A 14,240-nucleotide genomic window follows, 5' to 3' on the forward strand; every position below is an offset into this window, starting at 1 on the left:
GGAAATATTTCAAGAATTGTATTTAATAGATTACTGCTGGGGAAACTCGTCCACACCGAATTTAGAGGATTTTGAGGAGGGCTTTGTGGACTGATGAGGTGGTGATTTTTAGGTGTGGACGATGACATTTTGAGTGGACGTTATAATGGGATGAGACTCGTGGAAATTTGGGTGGAAAAATGTGGTGAGTGTATTTTGCATTGGGGAGGAACGTGTCCCTGGAGGTGAGAGGGAGGGGCCCTGCAACACCCTGTCTCTCCCTTCAATCCGGGGCCTCCCAGTGATCATTGTCTCCTGCAACCCTGGGGCTCTTGCATATTCGGCTTGCCACTTCTCACACTGGCAGCCATTGGTGAGGTCTGGTCCCTGGAACCCCTGGACAGATCCAGGCGGTTTGCCAGCGAGATGTTTGCTACAGGAGCGCGCGCTGTCTGATTCAGATGTGAACCGACCACATGGCGAGTACCGGGATCAAACGATCAGGCGTAGGCAGGCAGGGGCTCTGTATGCTGGCTACTCTCCTGTTCTGCCTGTGCCTCCAGCCACTGCATGCCCAAAAAAACACCATGCCCAACCTATCAGAGGGTAAGTGGGCAGATGCAAGGGGTGGCCTCAGAGGGGCCAGGCTCTAGTCGTCTTTCAGCAGAACTCATATCCCTTCCCCTTCTCCCGACCCCTGACATTTCCCAGGATGACCTCAGCCAGGCCAAATCTAGCTATAGGAACTATAGGAGTCCTGAAAGTAGGCAGCCAGGAGGCCTCTGAACCAGGAGAGGGGGCAATGGGAGGGGGACTGAGAAGGCCTGGGAAAGGGGAATATACAAAGAGTGCCTTGTTTCCCTTATAGTTTTTCCTTCAATGAATTTCACGTCAGTTCATGGGCCAAGGGCCTGAATTAGCTTTTCTGGGTGTTATCACACTTTCTTTTTAACCAGCAGAGGTGGGAGGTCACAGTCAAGCAACCTAAGCCCTGAACCATAACATCCCTTCTATCAGTTTTCAGTTTGTCTTCAAATAGGGCTGTGCTCCTTAGGTGAAAAAGATCTGAGCCCAGTTCAGGACCCACTACCCTCCCTGGACCTCTGCTCTGTGCGGACTTTTTCCATGAGATGCAGCATCAGGCTGATATCCCCCTGACGGAACTCATGCATGTCACTTCATCCTGGGCCTTGGATATTCCTACCTGGGAAATGAGAGGAGGGGCCATGGTGTCCCCTAGGTGCTGTTGAAGTTGAAATGTGGGGGCATCAAGGGCTGGTATTCTGAATGCAGATACTTCATGTCTGGAATTGTCTCCGCAGTATGTGGCAGGACCAGATTTACAGGGAAGATCTTTGGTGGTCAGAATGCAGAACCTGAACAGTGGCCATGGCAGGCCAGTGTATTTCTCAATGGCACATATGTCTGTGGAGCTGCCCTCATTGACAGCAACTGGGTGGCCTCTGCAGCCCACTGCTTCCAAAGGTGCAATTTCCCTCTGTGGGGCCCCAGCCACTAGGAAGGGACTGCAGGAGGGAGGCACAAGGTGGGCAGGATAGAAGAATGAAGATGTCCAGATTTCCCTATCTAGGTTTTATTCTAGGACAGTTTGATGCCATCAGGTGTCCCTGTGCTGTTGCCCTGACTTTGGTCCAATGTGCCCTCTACCTGGAATGCCATCCCTGCTTGTCTGTGTGCTTCTTCCAGGCAGAGGTCCCTGACTTCATCTCACACCCTAAGGATGCCCCGCACTCCCCCATCCCCACTTCCACTTTGGTAAACCCACCAAGATGATGTAGTTGTCACCATGACATGCACATTGCTCTTATTTTTATTTTTTTAAATATTTTTTTAGTTGTAGATGGACACGATATCTTTATTTATTTACTTATGTGGTGCTGAGGGTTGAACCCAGGGCCTCACGCGCGCAAGGCAAGTGCTCTACCACTGAGCTACAACCCAGCCCACATGTTACTTTTAAATAGTCAACTAGAAATTAATTCACTCTGGTTGTGATTACCAATAAATACTGGAAATTAGACTTGAGTTCAAAAATGACCACCCCTACTCTTTATTTTCCATAAACACTAGGGATAAAAATCTCATCCCTCTCAGGATGGACTTTGTAGCCTGTGTCCTACCCACCCCTAGACAGTGTCAGCAGATGTCATCAGACCTTAGTTAACTCTTGTGCAAATGGTAGTGACTGTGAACTTATCCCTGGCCACACATGTAGAACAGGTCCACATGTTAGAATGCTAGTCCCAGGTCTCTGTTTCCCAGGGCAGGTGGATTGGGGTTAGCCCACATAGACAGACGTCTTGCCTCCTCTAGCCAGGGCTCTCCACAAGCTATCCAGGGCACACCTTCTGTGGAGTCTTGGGCCCAAGTCCTAACAACCTGCACATTCCAATACATTCCTCTCTGGAGTTGTCCTGGGACCCTGTTTAACCTACACTAGGGGTTCCTGCCGTTCCTGTAGTTTTATGTACCTAGGAAGAGGTGAGGGCACCACCATCCCCTAGACCAGCATAAGGGATAAGTAAATAGTTTCTGCCCTGAGAGAGTGAGGCAGATCATCAGGAGGCTGACCCACTCTGTGACCAGAGAGGAAAAAGGAGGACACCACAGTTCATCCCAGAAGACAGAGCTGTAGGAGTAGCTGACTGTGAGATCCCAACTGGGTTCCATTATTATATTCAGCACCTAGGAGTACCAAGCCCACATGGGAGATGTGGAGATGCAAGACCCACCTTGAAAGCGAGACACAAGCCCAAATTCCACAGTAGACTCTATGGACATGTCAGGGGAGACACTATGGTTCCATCCAGAGTGAAAGCATGGAACTGGAGGGTCTTTTGGAGAGAAGGATCCAGGCATGAGGAGTCTGGGTAGGGGCATCACACAACTATGTCATGTGGGCTGGAAGTTCACTAGGGTTTCAAAAACAAGAAGTTTCCATGTATTCCTCCTTTTCCTCCACTACGACTTGTCAAGTGCCGGTGCCCAAGTTGGAGCCAGCCAGCTTGTAGAGAGGATGATGTGAGGATTGGAGGGAGGGGTCATGCTGGCCTGGGAAGTGGGGACTTTGAGAAGTCTGTTGGGACATAAGAGAGTTTGATCAGGGATGAAAATGCGACACATCTCTTCCCCTCCAAGATGAAGGAGCGCAACTTGATGTACCCTATATGTTTCTTTCTAGCAATAAGGTCCTCTGCTCCTTGGATTCTGGGGCATGCTGGAAAAGCCATTAGAAGCCTTCAAAGGACTAATATCCTAGGGCTGTGGGCAGAATCAAACTTACCTCAAGAGAAGGGCTATCCCAGTATTAGAAAAGGAGGCCAGAGAAACTTCTGAAATGATGGGGTGAGGCTGGTTGTCTGCCAGGTGGGTGGACAGTCGGAGCCAGGGTGCCCGTGCAGCACTCAGAGCATCTGCCTCCCGACAGGTCCCAGAACCCAGATGACTACTGGATCCTGCTAGGGTACAACCGGATGATGGATCCCAGTAACTACAGCATGCAGATGGCAGTGAGCCAGCTCATTGTCCACCCAGACTTCGACAAGCATCATTTTTTAGGGAGTGACATCACCTTGATGAAGCTGCATGTGCCTGTGAATTTCAACTCCCATGTCCTGCCTGCCTGTCTCCCAGAGAGCTCCACAAAGCCAGACCCTAAGAGTTCCTGCTGGATAAGTGGCTGGGGGATGACAGTTGATGAAACTGATCATGCAGGCAAGCAAAAGAGGGCAAGGGGTTGGGAGACCATTGTAGGCCCTTCCTGTCCTTCTAAAACTTCACATATTCCTCAGTCTACTGTGAATAAAAAACAAAACAAAACAAACAGAAAAAAAATAAGAAGGAAAACAAACAAAAAAAAAATACCTCTTACTTTCAGAATCAGAAACTTGAACTCTTTGACTCCAGAGCCATTCTCATTTCCAGGGCTCTGAACAGCCAGACTCCAAGGTTCTGATTTATCTTTCATGGCTATGGAAAGTGTTGAGTATCCATAAGAAAAGGACCTGTGTCTGGCTGAGACCAGCTGGGGCATTTATGACTGAAGGACATTTACCTCTCTGAACCTCACTGCTCATCAATGAGTGCAAGCAAAACTTGCCTATTCTGCCAGTTTCCGCAGGTTCCACATCTGTGGACTCAAACAATGGTGGATCCAAATCATTGGTGGGCCAGCCACGGTGGCCCATGCCTATAATCCCAGTGGCTCAGAAGGCTAAAGCAGGAGAATCATGAGTTCAAAACCACCTTCAGCAATTTAGTGAAACCCAGTGTCTAAATAAAAATTTTTATTTATTTATTTTTTATTTTTTTTAATTTTTTTTAAAATAAAAATTTAAAAGAGGCTAAGGTATGGCTCAAATACTCCTGGGTTCAATCCCCCCTACATACACACACACAAAATGGTGGGAGAAGAATGGGGGTTAGGTAATAGGTATTTTCATTATTCTATAAACAATATAGTATAACAACTATTTACATAGAACTTACATTGTGTTAGGTATTACAAATAATCTAGGGATGATTTAGAGCATAACAAAGTATTAGTTCTATGCATATACTATACTTTTTTTTAATAAAGGACTTGAGCATTTGAAATTTTGGTATGGAGTCCCTGCAGATACTGAAGGACGACTGTGTAGAGTTTTTGTTGTTGTTGTTTTGTTTTGTTTTTTGTTTTTTGGTACTGGGGATTGAACTCAGGGACTCTCGGAACACTGAGCTACATGTCTACCCCTATTCTGTATTTTATTTAGAGATAGGGTCTCACTGAGTTGCTTAGTGCCTCGCCATTGCTGAGGCTGCCTTTCAACTTGCAATCCTCTTGCCTTAGCCTCCCGAGCTGCTGGGATTGCAGGCATGCACCACCACGCCGGGCTGATTGTGTAGTTTTAGGTTGAGAGGGAGAATGTCAAGCAAAGATTTTTACACAAGAGTGAATGCTTTTTATTTAGGAAAATATACTGGTGAGTGAAAAAAAAAAGCAAAATGTAAATTTGGCGTGATTCATAGGGTTACTATCTAGAAGAACATCTCTGCATAGGCTTTGGAGACAGGAACTTCTTTGGGGTTGAGGTCAGAATCATCATCCCTGGTCTTGGTCTCTAAATGTCAATCATGAGAATAGCTAACACTTCAACATTTCCAAGGACACCCTGCTAGGATGTATTGTCGCACTCCAAGAACCACTGGCAAAGCAAGGAGGATCTCCAAAATGGGCCTAGATAATAGTTGGAGCATGAAGGGAAGTCATGGGCTGGGGCAACCACGAGGGCACAGAGTAGCTGACATCAGTGGGCCCTCAGTGTCCTTTCTCCAGGCCCTCGCCTGACCACAGTTGCTTGGCCTGAACTCAGGTCTGGGATTTGCCACCCATCAGGGCCTTAGATAGCAAGCACTGTGCCAAGTAAGCCATCATCCTAGCATTGTGTTCCTAAGTGGGGACCCCCAGGCCACATGTGTGAGTGACAACTGGAAATAGAATCCAGTTGTCCAAGTCCACTTGCTCCTTGAGATGGGGCCGGTCTTATTGGCACCCGTGATACATGCCACTGCTGCATCTTAGCCAGACTGAGAGTCCCAGTTCCCATCTTTGCTACCTCCAGCACTGTCTCCACAGCAGCCAGAAGACTTGTTTCTGAAACATAAGTAAATGTTTCTATTATTTTGAAGTGTGCTTGGGATAAAATCCCAATTCCACAGACTGGTGAGGAGGGCGCTGCCTATTTTGGGCCCTGCTATGATTGTGTCTCATCTTTTCAAGTCCCTGCTCTTGGGCCTTTGCAGTCACACTAACCTCTGTCCTGGTCCTTTCCACACAGACCCCTTACTGTGGCTCTTGAGAACACCTTTTCTCCTGGTCTTGCATTCAACAGGGAGGCCTTCCCAGCCCCTGCCAGCTAGAGTGGGCACCCTCCATCAGCAAGCAGGCGGGAGAGGGAGTTGGCTTTGCCCTGGGCTGCACCTCACATCTGAATCCTCTCCCACAGAATCACTGCCACCTGCCATAACACTTCAGGAGGCAGAGGTCAGTCTCTTAGACAATGAGGACTGTAACGCCTATTATAGATATTCAGACCCCAACGCAACTGGCTCAAAACCTGTTGGTGTATTTGACGACATGGTGTGTGCTGGGGACCCCATGAATGGAACATCCATCTGCCGGGTAAGTGAACCAACTCATAGTCTCCGGCTGGACTCAGCCACCTCTCTGCTGCAGTGTTCCCCCCCCCTGGGTCTTCTTTGTACCTAGAGCCCCTAAAGAGCACCGTTAATATCCCATCCATTTTCTTTGTATCTTTTTAAAAATGTTGTCAAAGTGTAGCATGGAGGAAAAGAGGAGATATAACTTGAACAGCTTGATGAATTTTTAGAAAGGGATATATTCATATACCAGCACCCATAGGGTCCCACTCATTGCCCCTTCCTGTCAATAACTCCTCCAGAATAGCCCCCTCCTAGTTTATAAGGTGCTATGGCTTTGTTCTTAAACTTAACCTGAATGCAAATCAGATGTGATGAGGGCTTTTGCCTTTTAGTCACTAATATGCTAGTGACATTTGTCCATTCCACTGTGTAAGCACACATTTCTACTTATCCCTCCGCATATTGGTGGAATTGGGGGCAGTTTCCATTTGGGCTCTCTGTGAATGTCATTGCTGTGAACATCCTGTGTGTGTGGGCTTTAGGTCCCCATTTTGATTGGAGATCACCCTGATAGTGGATTGTTATTTCATGATTGTGTCCATTTACACTCCCATCAGCAGTGAGTGAGAGTTCAATTTGCTGCACGTTGCTGCCAATTACTCAGGATCATCCACTCTTTTCATTTTAACCACTGTATGTGATTTTTGATCTGCATCTGATAACTAATGAAGATAAATATTTTTATATGTCTATTACAAACTATTTTTCATATATTATTGCCTTTTTGTGAAGTGTGGGGGTCATCTGTCTCTTGTATTGAATCATAGGATCTCTTTATATATATTTGGATATGGGTCCATCATTGGATGCATGTATTATGAATGCTTTCTCTGTGTAAACTTCCCATTTTATAGTGAGGAAATTAAAGAGAGGACGTGGACAACACTCTAAGGATGCATGGCCATAAGTTAAGCGTGAAGAGTCTCTGACCCCCTTGAGAGTTGTGTTCCCCCCACTCCTGCAGCCTCCCCTCCCTCTTTTGCACTTTCCCTCTTGCTCTTGCTCTTTCCTGGCTGGCCCTGCAGCTCAGAAGTATTCCTCACATGCTCACTTCCTGACCCCACAACCTCCTCCTGCTACTCAGTCCTCACTTCTCAGCAGGCCTCACCTCTGGCATTTTTGCATATGCTCTTTCTTGCTCTCTTGATTTGGATCCTCACTTCTGTCTGTCACATGCTGCAGAAGGCCCCTCCTGTCTCCCCTGCACTCTTCACCCCTCCTCTGGACACCAAGACCCAACCTCTTCTCAATGGTCAGCCTGCTGTTCTTGCCTTGCATTTGAACCTGGATAAAGAGGGGATCCGACATGGAAAATCCTGTGTGCTGACCATTTACCACCAGACACTGCCCCCCCTTCTTCCACAGCTGTATCCTGACCAGTTCCAGAGCCCTGCTGCTGGTCTGGCCCCAGCAGCCCCAGAACATCCTTTCAGAATCTGCACATGGTCTCCTCACCTCCCTGCTGAGAATTTCCATGTCCTTGCCTGTCTCCAGCCACACTCAGGCCTCACTGCTCCTCCAGTCTCCTCAGAGAAGCCCTCTGATGGTCCAGTTAGTGCAGACCTTCTGGGACTCTTCCTGTTGCCTGTGTGGCCCCCTTTCCACATGTCATGTGTGCAGGTGTGTGGACATGTGGACTTGCCACATCAAGCACCTCTTGCATAGAGACTCCCCAGGGGGTATTATTCAACAGACGGCTGGAGGGCAATATGTTTCTTTGAGCTCCTATTTTTGGCTTGTGAGGTAAAGCCATTTCACCTGTGATTTTTAAAAGGGACCTTCCCTTCTGGGGCCCTGCCATACTTAACAGTACCCAGCATTCTTCTGAAGACCCTGGAACTCTGTGTGTTTCCAACTGAGCCCCAGACTGGGCCCACCTCTTTTACCCTTAGCACATTCAACAGCTTGGCATTTTCTAAAGAAGCTCAGTTAAGGAAATGAAGATATGCTAGAGACTTATTAAGTCAAAGACAAAAGGCATAGATACCTTGCTGGACAGAGGATTTAACCAAAGTCCCTGGGCCAGGCCTCCAGGCCAGCCACCTAGCCACCCCATGGACCTCAAAGCCATCTCCCATGTGGATGAAAAGGTGGAGGGCACACTGTGGCTCCTAGCATCCCCCAGTGCCTTCTCATAGGTCTGTGACTGCCAGGCTATGGAATGGGTCTCTAGGGTCCTGGCCTGGAAATATTGATCCAAGAGGTTTCCCCTGTACCTGGATTTTATTTATTTATTTGGGTACTGGAGATTGAACTCAGAGACACTTGACCATTGAGCCACATCCCCAGCCCTATTTTGTATTTTAATTTACGATAGGGTCTCACTGAGTTGCTTAGCACCTCACCATTTGCAAGGCTGGTTTTGAACTTGTGATCCTCCTGTCTCAGCCTCCTGAGTCCCTGGGATTATAGGCGTGCACCACTGCGCCCGGCCATCTGTACCTGGATTTTTAAAAAGTACCTCTGTGGTTCTGATGAACACGACTCTGAAGATGTTTCTTAATGGTAGAGCTCCTCCGAGTTTAATCTCTAGTACTGAAAATAAAAAAAAAAAAAGAAAAAATATCAGGGTATGGTTGGGTGTAAGGGCATGAGAAAGACCAGAGCAGGATCCTGGGATAAGCAGCAGCAACAGAGATTTTTGTCACTCCTAGGCTCTCAGGAACAAGAAAGGGAGAGCCTTGGAGAGAAGGGGCCTTTGGAGTTGCAAAGACAGCCAGGAGACCCCTCGTGTCCACCTTGTCCTCTCCATACTGGGTAATGCATATTCCTGCCTGTCTTGGTCCTACTACCCATGTCCTTTGTCTTTCTCCTCAGGGAGATTCTGGGGGTCCCCTTGTCTGCCCGCTGGACGGTGTTTGGTACCTGTTTGGACTGACCAGCTGGAGCGCAGAATGCCGCTTTCCCGTTGGTCCCAGTGTCTTCACCAATCTCAGCTACTTCGCTGACTGGATCAAGCAGCACCAGAAGGAGGCTCCCACCCCCAGCAACATCATGGCCTCATCTACACAAAAGCAGCCTGCTCTGAGCCCTGTCCTGAAGCCCAGGATGACTGTGCTGCTGTCTGCTCAGTTCCTCCTGCTGTGGCTGAGTTTGGTCAGTGCTCAGTGACAGGCTCGCAGTACGTCCACACCCAGCTTTCCTCCACAAGGCCCCTGGCTGAGCTCTGCACTGTCCTTCCATGCTTCCATCTCTGGGCTGTCCTGTCCATCTAAGGCCCAGGCCTGATGAAATAAAAACAACCCAAGGAACTTCTGGCTCCTGTTTTGAACCTGTCAGTGCCATACCTCATGCCCTGCTGGGCTTCAAGCTGCTTAGTGGTAGAAGGCCTCACTCCTCCCTGGGAAGGGACAGGTGAGGGGACACCCAGGGGACTGGGCTGGCCATATGTGAGTTTCGTCACTGTCTTCAGGCCCCAGTCTTGCCCTCAAGGGTATGTGGTTTTCTAGAAGGAGCCACAGTGCAGGGGTTGGAACCTCAGTATGTGGGGGAAGTTCTCATGATCCTGGAGCTGGATGATTTGCCCCCATTGAGTATGAGCAAGTGTCTTCCAGGCCCACAGGTCACAGAGGCTCTTCTGGAGAAGTTTCAAGTAACGGGCAAAGGGCCCTGAGGTCTGTGTCTTGGGTCAGCAATCTTGGGTACCTGTACCCACCACCTCCCCCTCCCCATATCTCCATCAGCCTGGGCCCCAGTGCCTGTGGGCTTGCTTCAGCTTGTGTGTTTGAGGCTTAGAAGGCCCAGGACTTGCTGGCCTAGCACTCATCTGGCCCCTGGAGCACTGGCCACCCACAGTTCCCATTGCCACTTATCTTCCACCCAGGGTGGCTCATGCCGCCTGGCCTGGTGTTCACCCACACACAAACTTCAGCCTTGTCCCTCAATAGGCATGTTCCCATGGGAAGCTTGGGGTTATCTGATTGCCCAAGTCCCTCAAGCTTCCTCTAACAGTGCAGGCAGGCTCCCACACCTAGTGTTCTCTGCAGACCTACTGGATCATAGCTTTAGCCCCACTCCCTGCTACCTGGGATCCACCTCAGCACTCACTTCTATTAGCCAAGTGCAATCTATTTTTACAGATCTGGATGGTTCAGTTACTTGTCTGAGGTCACGTAGGTAGTAACCTGAGGAGGATTTCACACCAAGATCTGGAGAAAGACCACAAGAATTTGTTCTTCCCACTAGAGGCCACAGGCCCTGTCTGACTTTTCCTTGGAGGCCACATTTTAGAGGCATCAGCTGCCCTGCCCCACTGTGGCTGGTTGAAAGGGAGGTTCCCAGCGTGGAGAACACATCTTCAGGACTGGTGAGCCAGGGTCTAGGGGTATCCCTTGCATGACTTTCACCAAAGGTATGGACTTTGTAGAGAGTACACTTAAGTTGGTATATTTTCAGAGTGCTTATTTACTGAAGAACCAATGTTTGTCTGGATGCAGTGACACATGCTTATAATCCCTGCAACATGGGAGACTGGGACAGGAGATCACAAGTTAGAGCCTAGACTGCACAATTTAGGATGCAGACCCTTCTCAAAATAAAAAATAAAAAGGTCTGGAGATGTTTCTTAATGGTAGAGCTCCTCTGGGTTTAATCTCTAGTACTGGAGAAAAGAAAAGAAAAATTATCAGGGTATGGTTGGGTGTAAGGGCATGAGAAAGCCCAGAGTAGGATTCCGGTATAAGCAACAGCAATAGAGATTTTTGTCACTCCTAGGCTCTCAGGAACAAGAAAGGGAGCACCTTGGAGAGAAGGGGGCTTTGGAGTTGCAAACACAGCCAGGCATGGTAGCACTCACCTGTAATCCCAGTGATGTGGAGGCTAAAGCAGGAGCATCAGGAATTCAAGGTGGGTTGGCAGGGGGATAGGCACTAGGAATATAACAGATATAAAGCATACCTGGGTTCTAGTCTCAGCACCATAAATAAATATCAATAAAATAAAAACAAACAACTCTGAAGTCAAATGACTCAAATATACATTAAAAACAAAGATAATGCATAAACAAGTAAATAATAATCTAAAAATTAATTATCAGAATAAAATTCTTAGGCATAAAAGATCAGTAAAAACAAAGTAACACAGAGATGAAATAGTTTTAAAAGATGCATATAATCAAAAATAACTTTAAAGCTAACTAAATCAGAAAGCACACACCATTTAAAGGGAATAAGTAGATTTTGGTAAATCAGTGGCAGCAGTTCCCTCTGAGCTGTCATAAAGTTTCCCCTCTGCTGAGGGGCAGACTCGAGGCAGGACACAGTCACAATAGTGGTCATGAGAGAGGAGACCCTACGAAAGTAGGGAGAAACACAGAGCCAGGAAATCTCCAGAAAAAAAAACCTATTCTGTGTTTTAGCATTTCACAGGAGAGAAGGCAGTCCATGCAAAGTTAGAAAAACTACATAAATCACATTCTCTCTATGAGTTCAAGAAAACAAATGTCATGTAAAAAAAAATTAGCCCAGTACAGTGGGGCACACATGTAATCCTAGACTCAGGAGGCTGAGGCAGGAGGATCACAATTTTGAGGCCAGCATGGGTGACAGTAGACCCTCTCTTAAAAATAAAAAGTAAAAAGGACTGCAACTGTAGCTCAGTAGTGTCCTTGGGGGTCAATCTCCAGTACCTAAAAGAGAAAAAAAATTAATGGTTTTACCATAATGAAATGATAAATGTTTTAGGAGATGAATATGCTTCGCCTGGTTTAAAAGTGACATTACCCAGTGTATATATGCATTGAAACATTATTTTACCCCATTAATGTGTACAATTTTATGTTTTTATATTCTAGTTAAAAGATGAATTTAATTATTAGGCAAAAATTCATCAACTAATTAAGTAAAATTTACCCAAAGAGTGAAAAAGGAAAAAATTTAATGACAGAACAATGTTTGGGGGGAGGGGAGAAATAACTGCAGAATAACACCATTGCAGAAAAATGAAAGCACTTCTTCTCAATACACTTTGTGTACTACAATGTATTTCTTTCACAAACAAGGTGTAAGGCATTAAGAAAGGATAGAAACCAGGTCCAGTGACATGGGAGGCTGAGGCAGGAGGATTGCCGGTTCAAGGCTAGCCTCAGCAACTTAACAAGAATCTGTCTCAAAACAAAAATAAAAATACTGGGAGTGTAGCTCAGTGATAGAGTCTGCTGGGTTAAACCCTTAGTACCTTAAAAAAAAATATTGAGAGAAAGAAGAAAAGAATGTGTAAGATATTAACTGACATCATTGACCAATTAGAAAAATTTAGGGAAAAAGTGAAAACCGAGTAAGGAATAAGAGACATTTGAAGAATTACTTCAGAGAGCTGGTATGTTAGGATACTAACTTAGCATAGAGGAAGTTCCGGGTTCCTTCCCTTGCATGGTATAGGAGAGGGGAAGAATTGAAAATGAAGAAAAATTATTCCATAAGTGAATTGCATATTAAAGGAAACTGAGGGACAAGGGGTGCTTTATGAGAAGCAGAAGGTGGAAAAGAAGAAAATATTTAAAAAAAAATAAGCAAGAGGCTATAAAGTTTTGAGAGGAAATGTCAAAACTTATAGATAAGCACAGATGAGAAAGACAAGTAGACACAAAGAGTTTGAATGTCCCCCAAAAGCCCATGTGTGAGAGAATGCAAGAAGGCTTAGAGGTGAAATGATTGGGTTTATGAGAGCCTTGACCCAGTGACTTCATCCCTGATGGGATTAACTGAGTGGTGACTGAAGGTGGGGAGGGTGTGGCTGGAGGAGGTGGGTCATTGGGGGCCTGCCTTGGAGGTATACGTTTTGCATCTGGCAAGTGGACACTCTCTCTCTCCCCTGCCCAATCATCATGTGAGCCTCTTCCCTCTACCACACTCTTCCACCCTGATGTTCTGCCTCATGCTGAGCCCCAAGGAATGAAGCCGGTTGTCTATGGACTGAGCCCTCTGAAACCCTGAGTCGCCACATTAACTTTTCCTCCTCTGATATTGTTCTTGTGAGGCCTTTCAGTCACAGCAGCAAAAAATAAATAAATAAATAAATAAAAAGCTGACTAAAACAACACTGGAGCAGCAATGGGGACACAGAAGGTGTCGGCTTTCTCATTCCCCTCCCATCGACTCCACACCCATGTCCCTCTGTTTTTCTTCCTCATCAGCTTTTACTTACTGGATCCCTTCTCTTAAGTTTATGATGGAGAATTTCTGGAGCAGGAGCAGATGATCCACTCTGCACGTCCAGGCTCAATCTATGCAGGAAACCACTGTGCAGGGGGGTGCTCAAGTCAGAGCCGGGCTTCATGGGACTTCTCCAGTAGAGTGGGGCCTGGATCTTCTGACCCCCAACCCAGCTCCTTGCCTGGCCCTTAGAGTTGCTCAAAATGATTTGCTGTTCCATCCTGATATTGAAAAACCAGGGCAATTTTTGAAAGTGAGTGAGGAAAGCCAGACAGAGATTTTATAGACATTGAAACCCCACTAATGTCAACTATCTAGCTGAGACCAAGTCCTTCTGGACGAGAATCATAGAAGAGAAAAAACTGAATGGGGAAGAGCAACAGAGAGGAATTTATTAATAAGGAAGAGAGTGAAAAAAAGAGAGAGAGAGGGTGCTAAGAACCACAGCCAAGTAATGTGATGCATGGCACAGCTAGCCATAGAGATGATATGATTATGTTAAGATTTGCATTCATATGGATATTGGACTCCTGCTGTTCACCTCAGTCTGCTACAGGACTCCTGGAGAGTTCCCATTGGTTGGGGAAGTACAGTAGGAGGGAATTCCGGGGGAGGAACTTGTGTTCCCGGTTTGGTAGAACACCACCTCGTGGGTGGACCGGCCTCTTCCCGGACGTGTACGGGGTATTGGCGGCATTTTCAAAAATAACTTTTTGTTCCTGATTGAGTGGCTCGTGATTCTGTGCCCAGCCAGACTGTGGCAAGAGGGATTAAACTGTATGCAGCTTGCTCTCTCTGTGTCTGCTCCTGAGGATGACATGAAGTTGTTTAGGGACAACAGTCCCTTATTAGGTACCTAGCAGCCCCCCGGGGAACATCTGTGAG

At 46.8% G+C, this 14,240-nt stretch overlaps 1 protein-coding gene across 1 annotated transcript; it reads left to right on the top strand.

Annotated features, from left to right (window-relative positions):
- Window positions 1-455: 455 nt before the first annotated feature.
- LOC308630517 (serine protease 40-like) lies at window positions 456-9,315 on the top strand (the record flags this gene model as incomplete). Its single annotated transcript, XM_081260619.1, has 5 exons — window positions 456-585; window positions 1,302-1,464; window positions 3,428-3,714; window positions 5,988-6,163; window positions 9,022-9,315. The coding sequence occupies 5 exons, from the start codon at window positions 456-458 to the stop codon at window positions 9,313-9,315; spliced, it is 1,050 nt and encodes a 349-aa protein (XP_081116745.1).
- Between the last annotated feature and the right edge of the window lie 4,925 nt (window positions 9,316-14,240).

Source organism: Spermophilus citellus, assembly GCF_964194105.1.
Source record: "Spermophilus citellus genome assembly, chromosome: 11".
Taxonomy (NCBI): Eukaryota; Metazoa; Chordata; class Mammalia; order Rodentia; family Sciuridae; genus Spermophilus; species Spermophilus citellus.